This window comes from Hemibagrus wyckioides, linkage group LG11, assembly GCF_019097595.1.
Source record: "Hemibagrus wyckioides isolate EC202008001 linkage group LG11, SWU_Hwy_1.0, whole genome shotgun sequence".
Classification (NCBI taxonomy): Eukaryota; Metazoa; Chordata; class Actinopteri; order Siluriformes; family Bagridae; genus Hemibagrus; species Hemibagrus wyckioides.
The window spans coordinates 15,908,352-15,924,896 of NC_080720.1; the positions used below are offsets into that span (position 1 = coordinate 15,908,352).

A 16,545-nucleotide genomic window follows, 5' to 3' on the forward strand; every position below is an offset into this window, starting at 1 on the left:
AATCATCCTGCTGATGTTTCCTCTCCGCGTCACGTATAAGGCTTTTTGTTTGCTCACAGGCATGATGCGAGTGAAAACACTATAGCGGGGCAGTTTAATCATGTCCTGTATATTTCCGAAGTCTAAAAGTCTAATAAACAACAGAGCTATGATTGTGTAGCCTGGAGCTGCAGAGCAAAAGGTTTGTACACTTACATATTATAGCATCAGGAGGAATCAGATTCAAGACAATGCAGTATGGAACTCTTCATTAAAACCCGGGGCAATACTTCCTGCAAATATGTCTGTCTGTCTATCTATCTATAAATTTATTTGTTTAAACCTGATACTTGATCAGTCACAGTGCAGCTGAACTCTTCACACACAACTCATGATTTCTCTAAATAAACCCACTAGCTGGTTGCACTTCACCAAAAAAAAAAAAAAACAAAACAAAAAAACAGAAGTGTCATTTGACAGTATTTGCAAATTTTAGATCAATGTTTGTCTGACTTGGCACAGCATTTACCCCCTCAGACTAGACTATCGGAGCTAAGAGGAACTAGGCGTTGCACTCGGGATGCTTCTGCATGTATATAGGACAAAGAAATTACACAACTTGAATGTTTAAGCAGATAGATTTTCCCCTAAAGGTATATAAAATATTTTTGCTGTTTCTACAGGTTTGTCTCAGAACAGATAACAAAATGACAAATAACAAGCGTAAATAATTAAATGCTACAGTGTACGGCTAGTGCATATTGCACTAATACAAGCTGGACATTTTAAAATAATACATACACTATATTGCCAAAAGTATTGGGACATCTACTTTTACATGCACATGAATGTAATATGGAGTTGGAGCTATAACAGCGTCATCTCTTCTGGGAAAGCTTTCCACAAAGTTTAGGAGTGTGTTTATGGGAATTTTTGACCATTCCTCTAGAAGCGCATTTGTGAGGTCAGGCACTGATGTTGGACGAGAAGGTCCGTCTCACAGTCTCCACTCTAATTCATCCCAAAGATGTTCTATCAGGTTGAGGTCAGGACTCTGTTCAGGCCAGTCAAGTTCATCCACACCAAACTCACTCATCCATGTCTTTATGGACCATGTTTTGTGCCCTGGTGTACATTCATGTTAGAGCAGGAAGGGGTCATCCCCAAAATGTTCCCACAATGTTGGGAGCATGAAATTGTCCAAAATGTCTTGGTATGCTGAAGCATTAAGAGTTCCTTTCACTGGAACTGAGGGGCCAAGATCAAGCCCTGAAAAACAACACCTGAAGACAATGATTTGGAGGGGTGTCCCAAGACTTTTGGCATTATAGTGTATCTAATGTTTTCTAGCATTGATAGAAATGTATCTTTTGGAAATAGTTGAGCTGTGGAAATAATTTCACATCAACAGAGATGTAAAACTGGGGGATGTGGAGCTTAGTGGTTAAGGTGTTGGACTACTGATCAGACGGTTGTAAGTTTCAATCCCAGGTCCACCTAGCTACTGCTGCTGAACAAGGCCCTTAACCTTCTTTAGCTAAATTGTATAAAATGTGATAAAATGTAAGTCACACTGGATAAGGATGTCTGCCAGATACTGTAAATGTAAAATTCTTTTATTGCCACAGAGGTGGTGGTAAATGAGGTGCAGCTCAATAACCAACACACTGAACACTACAGTGTGAGACAGGAGCACACATGCAGTCATCCCTAGTCTATGAGGGGAAAATTTAGCAAAGTGAAATTCACACAAACTGTGGTAAAGCGAAGGAGATCATGGACCGAGCGAAAATCACCAGAATCAGACTTTTACATTTCTGGCATTTGGCAGACGCCCTTATCCAGAGTGACTTACAGTTTTTTCTCATTGACCAACTGAGGGTTAAGGGTCCAGCTTGGTGGACCTGGGATTCCTGGCATGATGTATTTTTTTCCAGGCTCAATCGTAAATCACCTCCTGCTCACTACGTCAGTGCTCTAGCTAGTGTTTAACATAGTGACCACTTAGATAGTACACTATATACAGTGTAGTGCAGCTGTACATAGCATGCAGCAGGAGTCTTTACATTGTTCACTGTAGTAGAGAAAACCACATTAAGACTACTATCTCACTAAACTCCTGCTATTTTGTAAGTGTAGACATTTCTGCTTTTCTGTACACAGGTTGTAAACATTCTGCTTGTCATTTGACCTGCTAGTGTTTATTGCTGAAACGTACACACTTTGTGATTCTTTTGAACCACAGGGCAACACTTAGGGGAAGGTTTCTGTTCCTGTATGATAATGCCCCTTTGGGCTTTATCTTTGGGGCGACACATAATTTGATAAATCTGGTGTGGAGGAACTCGGAGCTCTGACCTCAGCCCTGCTGGATGCTTTTCGGATGAACTGGAGCGCTAGTTGCTAGCCAGGCCTTCTCCTCTAACATCAGTGCCTGATCACAATAATGCTTGAATGGACACACAGTCCCACAGATACACACAGAAAGTCTTCCCAGATGAGTGATGATCAAGCTCATACAGATGTAACGGTCACACTCTTTTTGGCAATATGGTGTATATCCCCCAGTATATACACTCTTCTTGCTAACGTGTCGTGTCTTCAGTGCGAGTCACGTGGGTTGCACATGCTCTCGTGTTAACCGGCTGTGATGTTGCCATGACACCGGGGTTAGCAGCGTGTTCGTTTTTGTGCCCGCGAACTGACACGAGGCCCCAAGGCACACTTTTACACTATTGAGATTTCCAGTCTCTGCTGGACTTCAGTTTTGACCCCTGTGCCAGAGGGAGAAGCTGCTCACTCAACCCCCACCCCACACACCCCCACCCCACACACCCCCTTTAGCACAAACACACTGATTCAAAATGTTTCTTTGGGAATAGAGCTATAGCAAATGACAAGTAGCTCAAGGGCTGCGTTCAGAGCAGAGCTGCAGCGATTAGTCTAGAGAAGCCACAATGTACAGCAGACATTTCTCTCGAAGCCGATGCACTGCTTCTCAAAGACATTCTTAATATCTTAATAATCTGTTCTGTACATGGAGTATAAAGAATCGAACTCCTCCAAGCACAGCCGTGTGAACCTGCCTATGTTCTCACACACCTCCTCACTGCTGTGCTACCTTCACTGACTTCCGCTAGCTAGCACACATCAGATTCAAAACACTGATGCTTACCTACAAAGCCAAAACCAGACCAGCTCCCTCTTACCTCAAAGCTCTTATCACTCCTCACACTGCATCATGCTCTCTCAGAGCTACAAGCACTGCTCAACTGCTCCCACCAACTCTCAGGTATATTCTGATGAAGACTGTCTAGAAGAAAGGGGGGTGGATAGTGTGTGTGTGTGTGTGTGTGTTTCACTGCATCAGGAGTTGACCGTCCGGTCCTTCTCTGTCTCTCACGCAGGTGTCTCTCTGAGTCAGTCAGTCCTGCAGATATTACGGGGGGAAGGGGTAGAGAATAATCTAGTAGTGGTGTGTGTGTGTGTGTGTGTGTGAGAGAGAGAGAGAGAGAGAGAGAGAGAGAGAGAGAGAGAGAGAGAGAGAGAGAACGAGAGACCGATAGGAAACATTGTATCTTAAACTAGCCTGTAGCACTGCTGTTTATCTTGTGGGCCTCATGTTCCTGTTGACACAATACACACAAGATTTCACATGAGAGACTGCACACACACACACACACACACACACACACACACAGGCAACTCTTTGAATTCAGCCTAATCCTTCTTTAATCTAATTTAGCCGTAACTTATTCTCTCCATATATTTATACACACACACACACACACTCTAGTCACGTGTGTGCGTGCATATGACTGACTAGAGGTGTGTGATACAATAGCATAGATTTGGCTCTAGGCCAGTAATGTACCGTGGTCTGACTCAAACTGACTGTGTCAGTGTTTGTGTGTGTGTTTGTTTCTGTGTGTGTGTGTGTCTGTGTTTCAGTGAGTGTCTGTGTTGGTGTGTGTCTGTGTGCGTCACCGTGTGTCTGTGGGTCAGTGTGTGTCTGTCTGTGGGTCAGTGTGTGTGTCTGTGAGTCAGTGTATGGGTGTGTCACTGTGTGCAAACGGAAAGAAAGAACAGTGAGAGAGGGCATACACACACACACACACACACACATATGCGTGTGTGTGTAAGAATACCCTCTCACTGTTCTTTCTTTCCTTTTGCACTTGAGTTCATGATCTCAAGTCTTTTCCAGAGAACACGTTCACACACTGGAAGTGTCTGACTTATTAAATCACGTCTCTCTCACACACACACAGACACACACACACACACACACACACACACACACACTCTTAGTGAAGACACCTTCTTATGCTAATCTATAAAGCATGACAGTGCCAGTTAAAGCAGTATGCAGGCAGCATGGTGGACATGTTTGTCTTGAACTCCGTGTAGCCTCAGGACACTGCTGTAAATACAGAGAAGTGTGTGAATGCTGGAACTTCCTGTTATTTTGTTAGACGATTCAGTTTAAAGTGATCAGGTGTATTATCAATGCTGTGTACAAGTACACACACGGTAACTTGTCTGTGTGTGTGTTTCTCTGTGTCTGTCATTCTCTTTGCGTGTGTATCTGTTTCTTTGCGTCTGTGTGTGTGTGCTTGTCAGTTTGTGTGTGTCTGTCTTTTTCTTTGTCTGCGTGTGTCTGACTTTCTTTGTGTGTGTTTCTTTGTGTGTCTGTGTGTGTCAGTTGGTGTGGGTGTGTGTCTGTCTTTCTCTTTGTGTCTGTGTGTAGTTGTCTGTGTGTGTCTGTGTCTTGGTGTTTTTCTTGTCTGTCTTTCTCTTTGTGTGTGCATCTGTCTTTCTCTTTGTGTGTGTGTGTGTGTGTGTGTGTGTGTCTGTCCTTCTCTTTGTATGTGTGTCTGTCTTTCTCTGTGTATGTCTGTCTGTTGGTTTGTGTGTGTCTGCCTTTTTTTCTTTGTATGTGTGTGTTGGTTTGTGTGCCTATGTGTGTCTGTCTTTCTCTTTATGTCTGTGTAGTTGACTGTCTGTCTGTGTCTTGGTGTTTTTCTGTGTGTCTGTCTGTTTGTGTGTGTGTAGGCATGGTCTTCAGGGTCAGGTGTGAGAGCATCGATAAGTGTGTGTAATGCTGAGCTTTTGCTGGTTTTCTCTCTTGCTCACAGTCATGATGTGTTAAAACACATGCCTGAAGCGATTTCTTCCACGTGCGCAGCTTTAACAAAAATAATTTGTGGTTATTTTGACTGATTTCAAGATTGCGATAATTAAGTGTGATTTAGGGAGAGCATGTAAACCCTATGCCAGATGCACCACTTAACAGGAATGTCTGAGATTGAGCAGCATGCTCACAGAAGTGTCTTGAGATGGATCTGAGCACTGCTTCACTAGCGCTGTTCTATCAGGAACATATGCTAAATAGGCTTGAACCACTATTACATTTTCATATGATAATTACCTAACCCTGGATCACACTTTACACTGATCTTACAAAAACTGAAAAAGGGAACAGATCACTGCTTCTGTCGACTTCAAAACAGAACCTCGCATTTGGGACTCTCTTACATTTAAGGATGCATCGTCACAGCTAGATCAGTTTATTTACATTTCAATGCTAATTAGATATTCACACCGATCAGCCATAACATTGAGCAGTGAGAGGTGACGTGAATAACACTGATTATCTCCTCATCATGGCACCTGTTAGTGAGTGGGATATATTAGGCAGCAAATGAACATTTTGTCCTCAAAGTTGATGTGTTAGAAGCAAGAAAAATGGGCAAGCGTAAGGATTGTGATGGCTAGACCACTGGATCAGAGCATCTCCAAAACTGCAGCTCTTGTGGGGTGTTCCCGGTCTGCAGTGGTCAGTATCTATCAAAAGTGGTCCAAGGTAGGAACAGTGGTGAACCTGTGACAGGGTCATGGACGGCCAAGGTTCATTGATGCACGTGGGGAGTGAAGGCTGACCCGTGTGATTCAGTCCAATAGACGAGCTACTGTTGCTGTCAGAATACACAGTGCATGACAGGTCAGGGCTGTTTTGGCAGCAAAAAGAGGGAACATCAATATTAGGCAGGTGGTCATAATGTTATGCCTGGTTGGTGTATAGCTGTAGTATATAATATCAGTAGATAATGAACAGGAACTTTATTAAAGCACTGTTGATTAGAGCACTGTTAAATTTTCAAATCTAAATGGACAGAACATATTCATCGAGGGCATATTTTTTTGGCTTATTGGTTAGCATTATGGCCTCACAGCTCTGGTGTTGGGGGTTTAATTCCCTTTTCCACACCGTGTGGAGCTTACATGTTCTACCTGTGCTTCAGGGGGGTTTCCTTCTGGTGCTCTAGTTTCCTCCCGCTGTCCAAAGATGCGAGTTGTAGGCTGATCGGCGTCTCTACATTGTCTGAGCGTGTGCGTGATTGTGTCCTGTGATGGGTTGGCATCATCTTGCGCCCCAAGTTCTCTGGATAAGACTCCAGCCTCCCCTCAACTATGTGTCGGATATATGGTACAAAACATGGATAGATCACTTATCACAGGTTTATATTAATCGGCTTATTTGTATGATTGTTTCTATAGTAACAGCTCATTCAACAGAGTTGCATAGTGAACACCACATAATCTATGATTCGGAATAAACAGAAAAAGCCTTCTTATTGAACAGTAAACACTGTATAAGCTTTCTGTAGGAGCATGGAAGTAGTCTCCAGTGTCAGAGTTTATGAAGTTTTTCCACAAAGACAGGATTTTATGGTTTCGTTCTTCTGTGACAAGTTGCATCAGGAGAGAGTAAACCTAGAGTAACTGTTTTTTAGCCAACTTTAACTATACACTGCTATTGGCAAGCTGCTGTCGTTCTCCTGGACATGCCGTTACTGGAAAACACTCTGAGGTGGTAACAGTGACCCCATGGCATTCCACCACCTCCACTTGCTTGCATTTAGTGTAACTGCATGCCCTGTCCTCTTTTATTCCTCGCTTAATGGAGTTTAAATTACTGCTACTACAAGACATCATCACCTCACTTTTAAACACTAAATGTCCAGTGACAATTTCTAGCAAATGTTTTTTCCCCAAAATACGTTCCAGAAATCTTGACATATTAAGTAAGGAAATAACACGTGATGGGATATGCGGTTAGAGGAAATGAATCACTGCTGTTTTTAAATTGTGTATATATATGTATTGATATATATGTCTGTCCATGAGATAAGTTCCGGTTATCGCTTATGTTATAATCAGCTGCTCCATCAGCACCATTTCATTTCTTTAACATTTCTTTAATTTCTTTCACGTCTTTAATAAGGCCCAAAAACTTGAGACTGACAGAAAGTGCTGACGCTCGCGTCTCCTTATACAGATGCATAAATGCTAACCCTTCTTACAGAAACCTGCTATATTAATGATCACATGTTTTAAATATAACCACAAAAAAAAAAATCCATTTATAGTTGCACTTGGATTTAAAGCGAGCATCTACCGTACGAGTCCCTGTAAATGAGGGGTTGCTATAGAAACCATAGAGTATTATAAGAAGCGCATCAACGTAAGAGTCATTTATGCTACAGCTGGAACGGCTTTACATCACAGGTGTGCTTTTATAAACAATATATTACTGATTTGAAATTTTCAGCAGCGCTGTGGGATGATAATGTTTACGGATTGTTATGTGTAACGGTATATAGAATACTACCACTGCTTTACTATAGAAGGAGATGGATGGATGGATGGATGGATGGATGGTTGGTTGGTTTATTCATCCCAATGGGAAATTTATAATACAGATATGTTTCTGTGTGGTTACTGCTGCATGAACATCCAGGCTGAACTCTGTGGATTACTTTTAACCAGTAACCTACTCCAGTGTTAATAATATAACCTGGTATATAGTTAAAAAAAAACAAAACATTCAGCTTGCCGAATCGGGTCCCTCTAGAGTTTTGTGATTTTGCAATCACGGAAATGAACGCAAAATCAGGCACACACTGTGATAATCAGGAGTGCTTGCAATTTTTCGAAATGACTACAGATTTTCGGTGACGTAATCACAACACATTCAACCAACACCGGCATCAAATGTGATTATAGTGGAACCTCGGCATACGAGTTTAATTCATTCTGGAGCTCTTCAGGTGAAAATTTGTATTGCGAAACATATTTTCCCATAAGAACTAATGTAAATGCTGATAATCTGTTCTAGCCACCCAAAAATATGACCAATATTACCGATATGAAGCGTATGTAAACTGTATGGCTGCTTACAAAGAACTGACCCAAGCCAAGCATTCCATGTCAAGGGTCCTCACAGGAAGTCGTGCCGCCAAGCTTGGGCTAAAATTGAACAGACCACCCATGCTACCAACTGTTAACAAAAACCCGTGTGAAAAATCAAGGCAGTTGGTATTGTGGGTTGACTCTTTCGAAACAGCTTTCGCTGACTGAACAAAAATTGTAATCTGGCTTCGCTTGGCTTTCCACTGAAGTTTTGAGCGGCTCCCGGACATACACGCAACTTAGCCAGCGTTCGGTTCGTATGCCGAAAATGCTCCGTATGTTGACGCAAATTTCAATCCTTAAGGTGAAAATTTATAAAGGAGGGCATGCCGAGGTTCCACAGTACACCTACTATAGAAAGTCATCACATAGGTGTCTTCACTGCTAGGAGTTTAATAGAAGAATCCTGTGCTTGCACTTTCATCAATTCAACTAGTTTTCTGCCAGAAAAATTCACAAAAATCTCCTGCAGCAGAATCAAACATTCTCAGCCTCAACATTCACAAAATAGTCCTAGAGGGAATGAAACGAAAAAAAAAATAAATAAAGGAACTGAGCTTTGCTTTGTCATTATTTCCACAATCCCATGATGCTCCGTGTGTACTGTATGGGATGTTTAATATAAAAGCTTATTTGCTAGTGCTGTTGATGAACACGATCATATGTAAAAGTATGATCAGGATTTTGTTTAAATATGCATGTTATTACGTTTCTGCCCTTACATATCCTCCGGCATTGATTACTGAAGAGAAAAAGCATTTAAAAAGCCTATAAAGCCCGAGCCTGTTGTCTTTAAGAGCACCCGGGATCAGCAGTAACCTCTGTGTGTTCAGCTGGAAGACGTAAACTCTGCTGGTGTAGAATTTAACAGCAGCTCCAGCTCAAAACGTGCAGACATGAACATGCAGCTGTCAGTAACAGATGTTGCCAAAGATGGAGACACCATCACATGATAACTGGGTATTTTTAGTAAACAAAGTAATGAAGGTTTGAAATGGAATAATGCTGCGTTGAGAAGCCATGACATGGGAAGCTCTTTCTGTTCGCTTTTGCTTTATGACTCTTTGTTCCTTCCTGATGCATTCCGACATGTTGTCCTGAAAAGACCTAGACTGTCTTTCCTGAAATACAGCACAGACTGGACTTTCCTACTCGGAGCAGTCAAGGTGTCAGCTGTGTGTGTTTGTGTGTGTGTACATTCTGTACATAGGCATTGGGGGGAGTTTGTTTTGATCACCGTGACCTGCTTCTCTGTGTGCAATCTTGCAATATAAGACATCACATCAGATACACACTTAACCTTCTTTCTTTCTTTCTTTTGTAGCCCCTACAGATTGATGACAATTTCTGTGGCCAGGACTTCAACCAGCCTTTGGGTGGCACCACCACCATCGAGGGTATACCACTATTCATAGATAAGGATGACGGCATGACCTCGGTGGCAGCTTACGACTACCGCGGCAACACCGTGGTGTTCTCAGGCACACGCTCCGGCCGCCTAAAGAAGGTAAGAGACACCACACCTCTTCTGCTTTCTTCCCATGACTGCGGTGTTGAGGAATGTGCCTGCAGGGAGGCGGCATCTTCTGGCGTTTTTTTTTTTTTTTCATGGCTCTGGGTGGTTCCCAGACGTGCTGGATATAAAGAAAATGGGCAGTAGCCTTCACTTCATGAAATTATGACTTGCTGTACCACACATTTAACACGCCGAGGTCAGTAAATCAAGGTGAACACTATGATTTGGTAGCTAGTGAAGATTCTACAGTGTGTGACTGTACAATGTGGTTGCTGATACCAGGCTCATAGGAAGAGGAAGTGGTTTAGCAAGACCCTGAACCACTCAGCTGTATCCTGTTAAAACGTATTTGTGGCTAGAATCAGAACTAGAATGCTACGTTCACACGCACAGCGATGAAGCGACCAGAGAGCATTTTATTTTCAGATAAAGCTGCCGATTTACGGTGACATGAGTAGCCACTGCCCGAATAGATGTGGGCGTGTCCGGCAATGTGACGAAGCTGAGACATGTTCGGTAAATATGGAGCGATTGGCGCAGCGACTACCAATGACGGTGAAGAGCACACCCTGCTTCTTCTTCATGCTCTGATGCAGATATATTGCTGATGTTTTATCCACAATATTCATCACTGATAAACTTTATTGCTATGGCAACCAGTCGTAGAACACATCCTGACGACCTCATAGTACAGAGACTTAAATAAAATCTGTGTGTGTGAACGCAGCTGAATTTTTTTTTTTTTTTTTTTTTTCCCCTGTGGTTTTGACAATCTGCTCTAAAATGCCAGGATCAATTAGTGCAGTGCAACCAACTGTATCTAAAGTGTCTCAACTCTTAGTTCTGCTCCATGGCATGTCTGAAGCAGCTCTGATTTGCTGCAGCATCTGAACCCATCCCCGGTATGGTGTTTTTTTTTGTTTTTTTTTTGTTCTTTTTTTTCCTCCCCTTTTCGGTGAGATTCATTTAGGTAGATGAGAACACAACAATCACGCTTGGCTGCCGACCAAAAACGTCTCCGAGAGGTGGATTTGGGCTGGTACAAAGTGAACCGGATTGCTGTGAGAAATTGATCCGACTGCGAATCGACCCACCTGCAGGAAGTGAACCCGACTTGGCGTATGAATATTGTTGGGCGTTTGTAGATGTGAGCTGTTCAGCTGATCCAAAGGACAGAGCTGTGGTTCTGGATGTTTAGACCACGGAACAAAAGGAGAAAATGTTTTAAACCAGTTATTTATAAACTTGTCTATTCATTGTTTGAGTGCCAGCTCTGTGTTCTCCATGTTTGGGGGATTTGTGTGATTTAGAGATGAACTTTTTTTGGTGAAATGTGAAAGTTTTTTTGAGAATATTTTTAGTCATCCCTCGGGAAGCATTTCTTGCTATATTTGATTCAGTTAATTATATAGAGTGTGAAACGAAAGCAAAACAAATAACAAACAAATCCAAAAGCAAAAAGTTTTGATCTGATTTCAACTCTGGGGTTGAAAATGGTCAAAGTGCCTGATGGTCTCATGAAGGTAAAGGTGTGTGTGTGTATTCTGGTAGCTGGATGCAGGTGGTTAGTGCGGGTTGTCGCCGTGCCGTCACTCGGGTGCTGCTCTGTGATCTGTGATGTATGCTGCTGCCTTGGAAGCTGTGGTCAAGCTGCATTCATAAGTAATGCTTGGCATGAATGCTCACGTGTACATACCGTGTATGTGGATATAATCTTTTCCTCGGGGTTGTGTCTGTGTGAGTGTGTGAGAGATTTTTGGCAGCGCTTCATATCTACCTGTCCTGTTTTCCTCCAGCATGACGATGTTTGGCTACACAGCTGGTAATACTCGGAGCTGGCTCTCGAAACGCTCCTAGATCGTTTAAGATGCAGCTCGAGAACGAATCGTTTCGATCCCTACAGACCCAAGCGCTCCTCATCCTCATCCTCGAAGGCATTATTCAAACGTAGGAAGAAGAGGAAGAGTGGCTCGCTGTCTGCTCGCATTCCGTGTTTAGATTGACATGGCTCATATGCTAGAGCTAGCCGAGCACTCTATGTAGTAAGTGGATATTTCCATATTCACATATGGTGGCTCGCTCGCTCGTTGACATTTTCATTATGGTTGTGTGTGTGTGCGTGTTTGTATCTGTGTGTGTGTGTGTGTGAAGGAAGATGGGTTTAGACAGAAGGGAGCATTGAAGCATCACATGATAAATTCACTGAGATGTGAAATGGAGGACAGGCTGTGGCCAATACCCAGGAGCGAATGAGAGGGAGAGAGAGAGAGAAAGAGCGAGAGAGATGAGGCTACTGGAGAGATTTCAGATGGAGATGGACTTATAATGGAGCTTTGTATTTTGTGAGCTCTACTGCTTACGGTCCTCGCCTCTGCTCGCTTTTAAATATGCCTCTTTACTTTTAAACACACACGCACATCATACAGATAACACATCCTTTTGATGGTTTCCCCCCCTCCCTCTCCTCATTTTGTCCATCCGAAGCCCTTCTTCATGTCTACGCAGAGGGCTCTTTAGCATCAGCGAGCTCTCTCCTGCGCCCCCTGTGCGAGCGTCGTGATTGTCTGGCCCGCCAAGGGCTCTTCAATCAGGCTGAGAGCGCTGAAGCTGTGCCCGAGCGAGGAGCGTGGCGAGTGGACACAGCCCGGTCAGACACAGGCACGTGGTGACGCTCGCAGATCCTCTCGCGAGTCCTCCAGATCTCTCTGTGCTGCTCCACTTGAAAGGCGGAGAGCAAGCGAGGGATAAAAGATGTCCAATTAACTACATTTACATATTTAAAAAAAAAATGTTTATGCACAGTCACTTGGACTTGTGCGGTGTTAGTGTGTGGGTCAGGGTTAGTGTGCCCTCCACTTGTCACGGGAGGATTTGGAGTGTTGGGTGTAGAGACGGCAAAGCAGGAGGAGGAGGAGGAGGAAACTCTTGAAGCGCTTTGTTTAGGCTTCTGGTCAGCCAGGGAACAGATGGAGGAGTGGACTGTACAGTACAGCAGTCCAGGAAGGCTGAGACGGAAAGGAGCGCACACGCACACAAACACACACACACACACCCTGCACTTCAGCTAGCCAGCCAGGCAGCCAGGCATACAATTATACCCCTACACACACCATGTCTGTCTGGCAAGTTTTATACTAGCTATGCCTTTTGTCTTTCTCTGTAGGTTACTGTCCTCACTGTCCTTTCTCATCTTTATTTCAATCACTCCCTCCCTCTTCCTCTCTCTCTCTCTCTCTCTCTCTCTCTGAGTGGGTTGAATAGGTCATTCCGACACATTGTTTTCTGGCTAAATGGCTTCCCTGTCATCCTGAATTACTTCATTCAAGCACACACTAGAATCTCTCTGGTCTAGCTATACGGCACCCCCCCTACTCTCTATAATAAGGGTGTTAATTATACCCCATGTTCTCATTCATATTAATATGGTCTGCATCTGTCTCTCACACTAATCGCATGTGATGTGGGAGCTCCTGTCACCTCATGACACTGCTGCACTGTCCTCTTCCTGTTCTATTCCGTAGCATTGCTGTACATCACTAAGTTGTAAAGGGTTTCCTAGGCCAAGCCTAAGATATTGTTTCCATCAGGTTTACACCGGGCTCATAGCTTTATACATGCTGGTAAATGTTAATAATCTATCTGTTCCGCACGTGCATGTTTACTGTGGTCTGTATCCGAGCATGATTGTTCCTGATGCCCCTTGATCTGGTTTCAAGACTCGCTTGATACTATTGAACCCCAGTGCATCATTACACACGAGAACACCCCATGATTTGGTGCTATTATGTGAGGTGATGGAGCTTTTGTGTTCCCATGTCACTCATGCTACACGTATGTTGTGAAAACGAATCATCTCATCATCACCTAAAGCACCATGCGCAGGTTACTGTACTTCCAGATACAAGTACGAGTTGCGTTCACATTCACAGGAATCGCAGAACAGTTCCAGTGCAACCGAAATTCACACCTAACTTGGTGTGCTTCCCGCTCAGTTTTTCATGCAAACCCTATTTCAAAGTAAACTTGCCAGTGAGAAAGCTCATGCCGAGTGCACACTTTTAGCACTGATTTTCACTCGCCGACAGGTTTTGCAAAATTGCAGACAAGTACCTGAAATCTGAGGCAAATCTGGACCTGTCAGTGATTCAAAATCCCGCTGTGTGAAATGAGTTCTGACTGAAAATACATCGGCGATGACTTACAGCCAATGAGGGAGCAAGATACAGAGCCTCGGGGAGGAGTTATACGTTTGGTTGTGACCAGACAGAGTTGTCGGCGATTCTTCCTATTGTGAAGTCATGCAGTGTGAACCCTCCTGTCGCCGATCCATCATGCAGTGTGAACACAGCAGTGACCGGATGCTCCCCCAGAGAGTCATGCAGTGTGAACACAACGGTGATCTGAACACTTTGGAAATCGTGCAGTGTGTACTCTGCATTAGTCACGCCCACAAAAAAGGCAATGCTCACAGAGAGCTGATGGCACAAAATGACAGCTAAAGAGTAACTCCAGCTCATCAGCTACAATTAGACACACCCCAGCTCCTCCTCCTGTTGTTATATGGTGCCAGTTCTTCAAAGATGAGGTTCTTGCTTGTCTCAAGGTCTCAATGGATTTGTTTGGGATGACTTTTTTTTTTTTTTCCCCAAAACAAAACGTCCACGAAATTGTCCTTAAATTTATGCATGCAATTGAACTGAGTAAGTGGCTTAAACGCATCAGCGTAATCTGTACAGAAGTGTGCAGTAACCCATCACCAGCTCTGATATGAAGCCTGTCACTTCAGATTTACATCACTGACTTTCTCAACAGCTCACGTAGTATACCTACTTTTTCCCCCCATCCCTGAAGTAACTGGAATTTCATGAATGCCAAATTACTCGAGTTAAACGCTGCTGCAGATGATATACGGATAAATTTATTCCTATCAAGCTTCATAAATGAGGTGAAATCTTCTCTTCCTTTCTCTGTCGCGGATATACAGCCTTTTCTCCATGATATGCAGAACAAATATAATATTAAAATACATATAAATATACATATTAAGCCAAAGTCGTAGCATGGTATCGGACTGTAGTTTGGATTTAAATAAGGAATCGTTTGCTTTAATGAGAGTTTACACATCATTTAAACGTGTTAAATATAAAATATACAGTTGGTTTAAATGACTGCAGATGCTTTGCAATGGCTTACAGCAATTTCATTGGAATCGTAAGAACGGAGCTATGACCCATTTTTCACTTTTATAGGTTAAAATCATGCTCGTTTCCTCATTCAGGAAAAAACATTAAGCCCCGCAAATACAGTTAATACACTGATGAAGGCGATTTAAATGAAACCACAATAGAAGTGGAATGACTGTACTGGTTTAAAAAAAAACCTAAAAACCAAACTGGCCCGTGGTTCCAGTATACGGTCAGTTTAAACGGCACACCTTTAAGCTTGTGTGTAGAAGTGGCTCGTATAGCCGTGCACCAGCTGGTGTCAGGAAATGTTGAGTCTAATGTCCACAAATCCAGAAAGCACATATATCCCCAAATGAATCGTCCTTCACTCGGCGGAGGAGAATGAAGTCAGCAGTGTCCATCTCTCTTTTCTTTTTAATGATGCACTCGTTTACCCAACACACCAGAGAACGAGGGGGCTAATCTGTCAAGATGAAGAGACGTGGAGGGAGTAATGAATAATGGATGAAGAGTGGTTTGCTGCACGGGGTTTGTTTAACAGAGGGCTTAACAACACGGGGTGCCTGGTTACAATAGATCTGTAGGAAAAGCACTGCTTGGTCCAGTTTTGCTTCACATCATCTTCCTGGATTCCAGGAATGGTTTTTTATTGTGTGTGTGGGTGCACACTGGCGCACCCAGAGTCCAAAGCAATTACTTAAATGATACTGCTCTGTGACAGAGTCCAAAGGAGAGGCCATAATTGGAGCTGCAGAGGTAAATTATCTTTGGCCCAGAGTGACATGTGCGTACACACACACACACACACACAGCAATAGGCTAACAGCAATGGATTGTCCATTGCTCTGACATCCAAGTCTTTGTAATTAGTGTTTCAGTGTTTAACTAAGCACAGCCTGAGGCCTAAACTGTAACACAACAACTACACAACACTACAACATACACTACACACTGCAGATCTGACATTTCTTTAAAAATTGTACTGCAGGACACAGGAAAAGTGCTTTCTGCCCTCTTCCACATACAGGAGCTCACAGACAGCTGTGATTGGCTACTGTCTCTGTGATTGACAGGAGAGAGAGAAGGAGAGTAAGAGAGAGAGAGAAAGAGTAACAGATGGAGAGAGAGAGAGAGAGAGAGAGAGACAGACACATGGATTATACAGAGAGATCAAGGGTAAAGAGAAAGGGGAAGAGAGAGTGAGAGAGAGAAAAATAGAGGGATATAGAGAGACTGCAAGAGAGGCAGACAGATATACAGATATATAGAGAGATAGAGGATAGAGAGAGTGGGAGATGGTGAGAAAGAAAGGGAGAGATGGAGGGAGAGAGTGGGAAAGTGTGAGAGGGTGAGTGGGAAAGTGAGAGAGAGTAAGATTGATCGAGGGAGAGTGAGCGAGTGAGAGTGAAAGAGAGAGGGAGAGTGAGGGAGTGTGAGAGAGAGAGAGAGAGAGTGGGCAAGTGTGGGAGGGTGAGTGGGAAAGTGAGAGAGAGTAAGATTGATCGAGAGAGAGTGAGCGAGTGAGAAAGTGAAAGAGAGAGATGCTATTCCTCCTATCCAGCTAGTTTAGCTCCTCTGTCTCTTGGGCATGGATGGCTAGGGCAGTAT

General features: G+C 43.3%; 1 protein-coding gene across 1 annotated transcript in view; it reads left to right on the plus strand.

Moving 5' to 3' along the window:
- Positions 1 to 16,545, plus strand: part of plxna1b (plexin A1b) — a 221,784-nt gene that overhangs the window by 50,182 nt on the left and 155,057 nt on the right. The window contains exon 3 of the mRNA XM_058402390.1: positions 9,560 to 9,742. Coding sequence (XP_058258373.1) covers positions 9,560 to 9,742 — 183 coding nt within the window. The remainder of the gene's footprint in view (positions 1 to 9,559; positions 9,743 to 16,545) is intronic.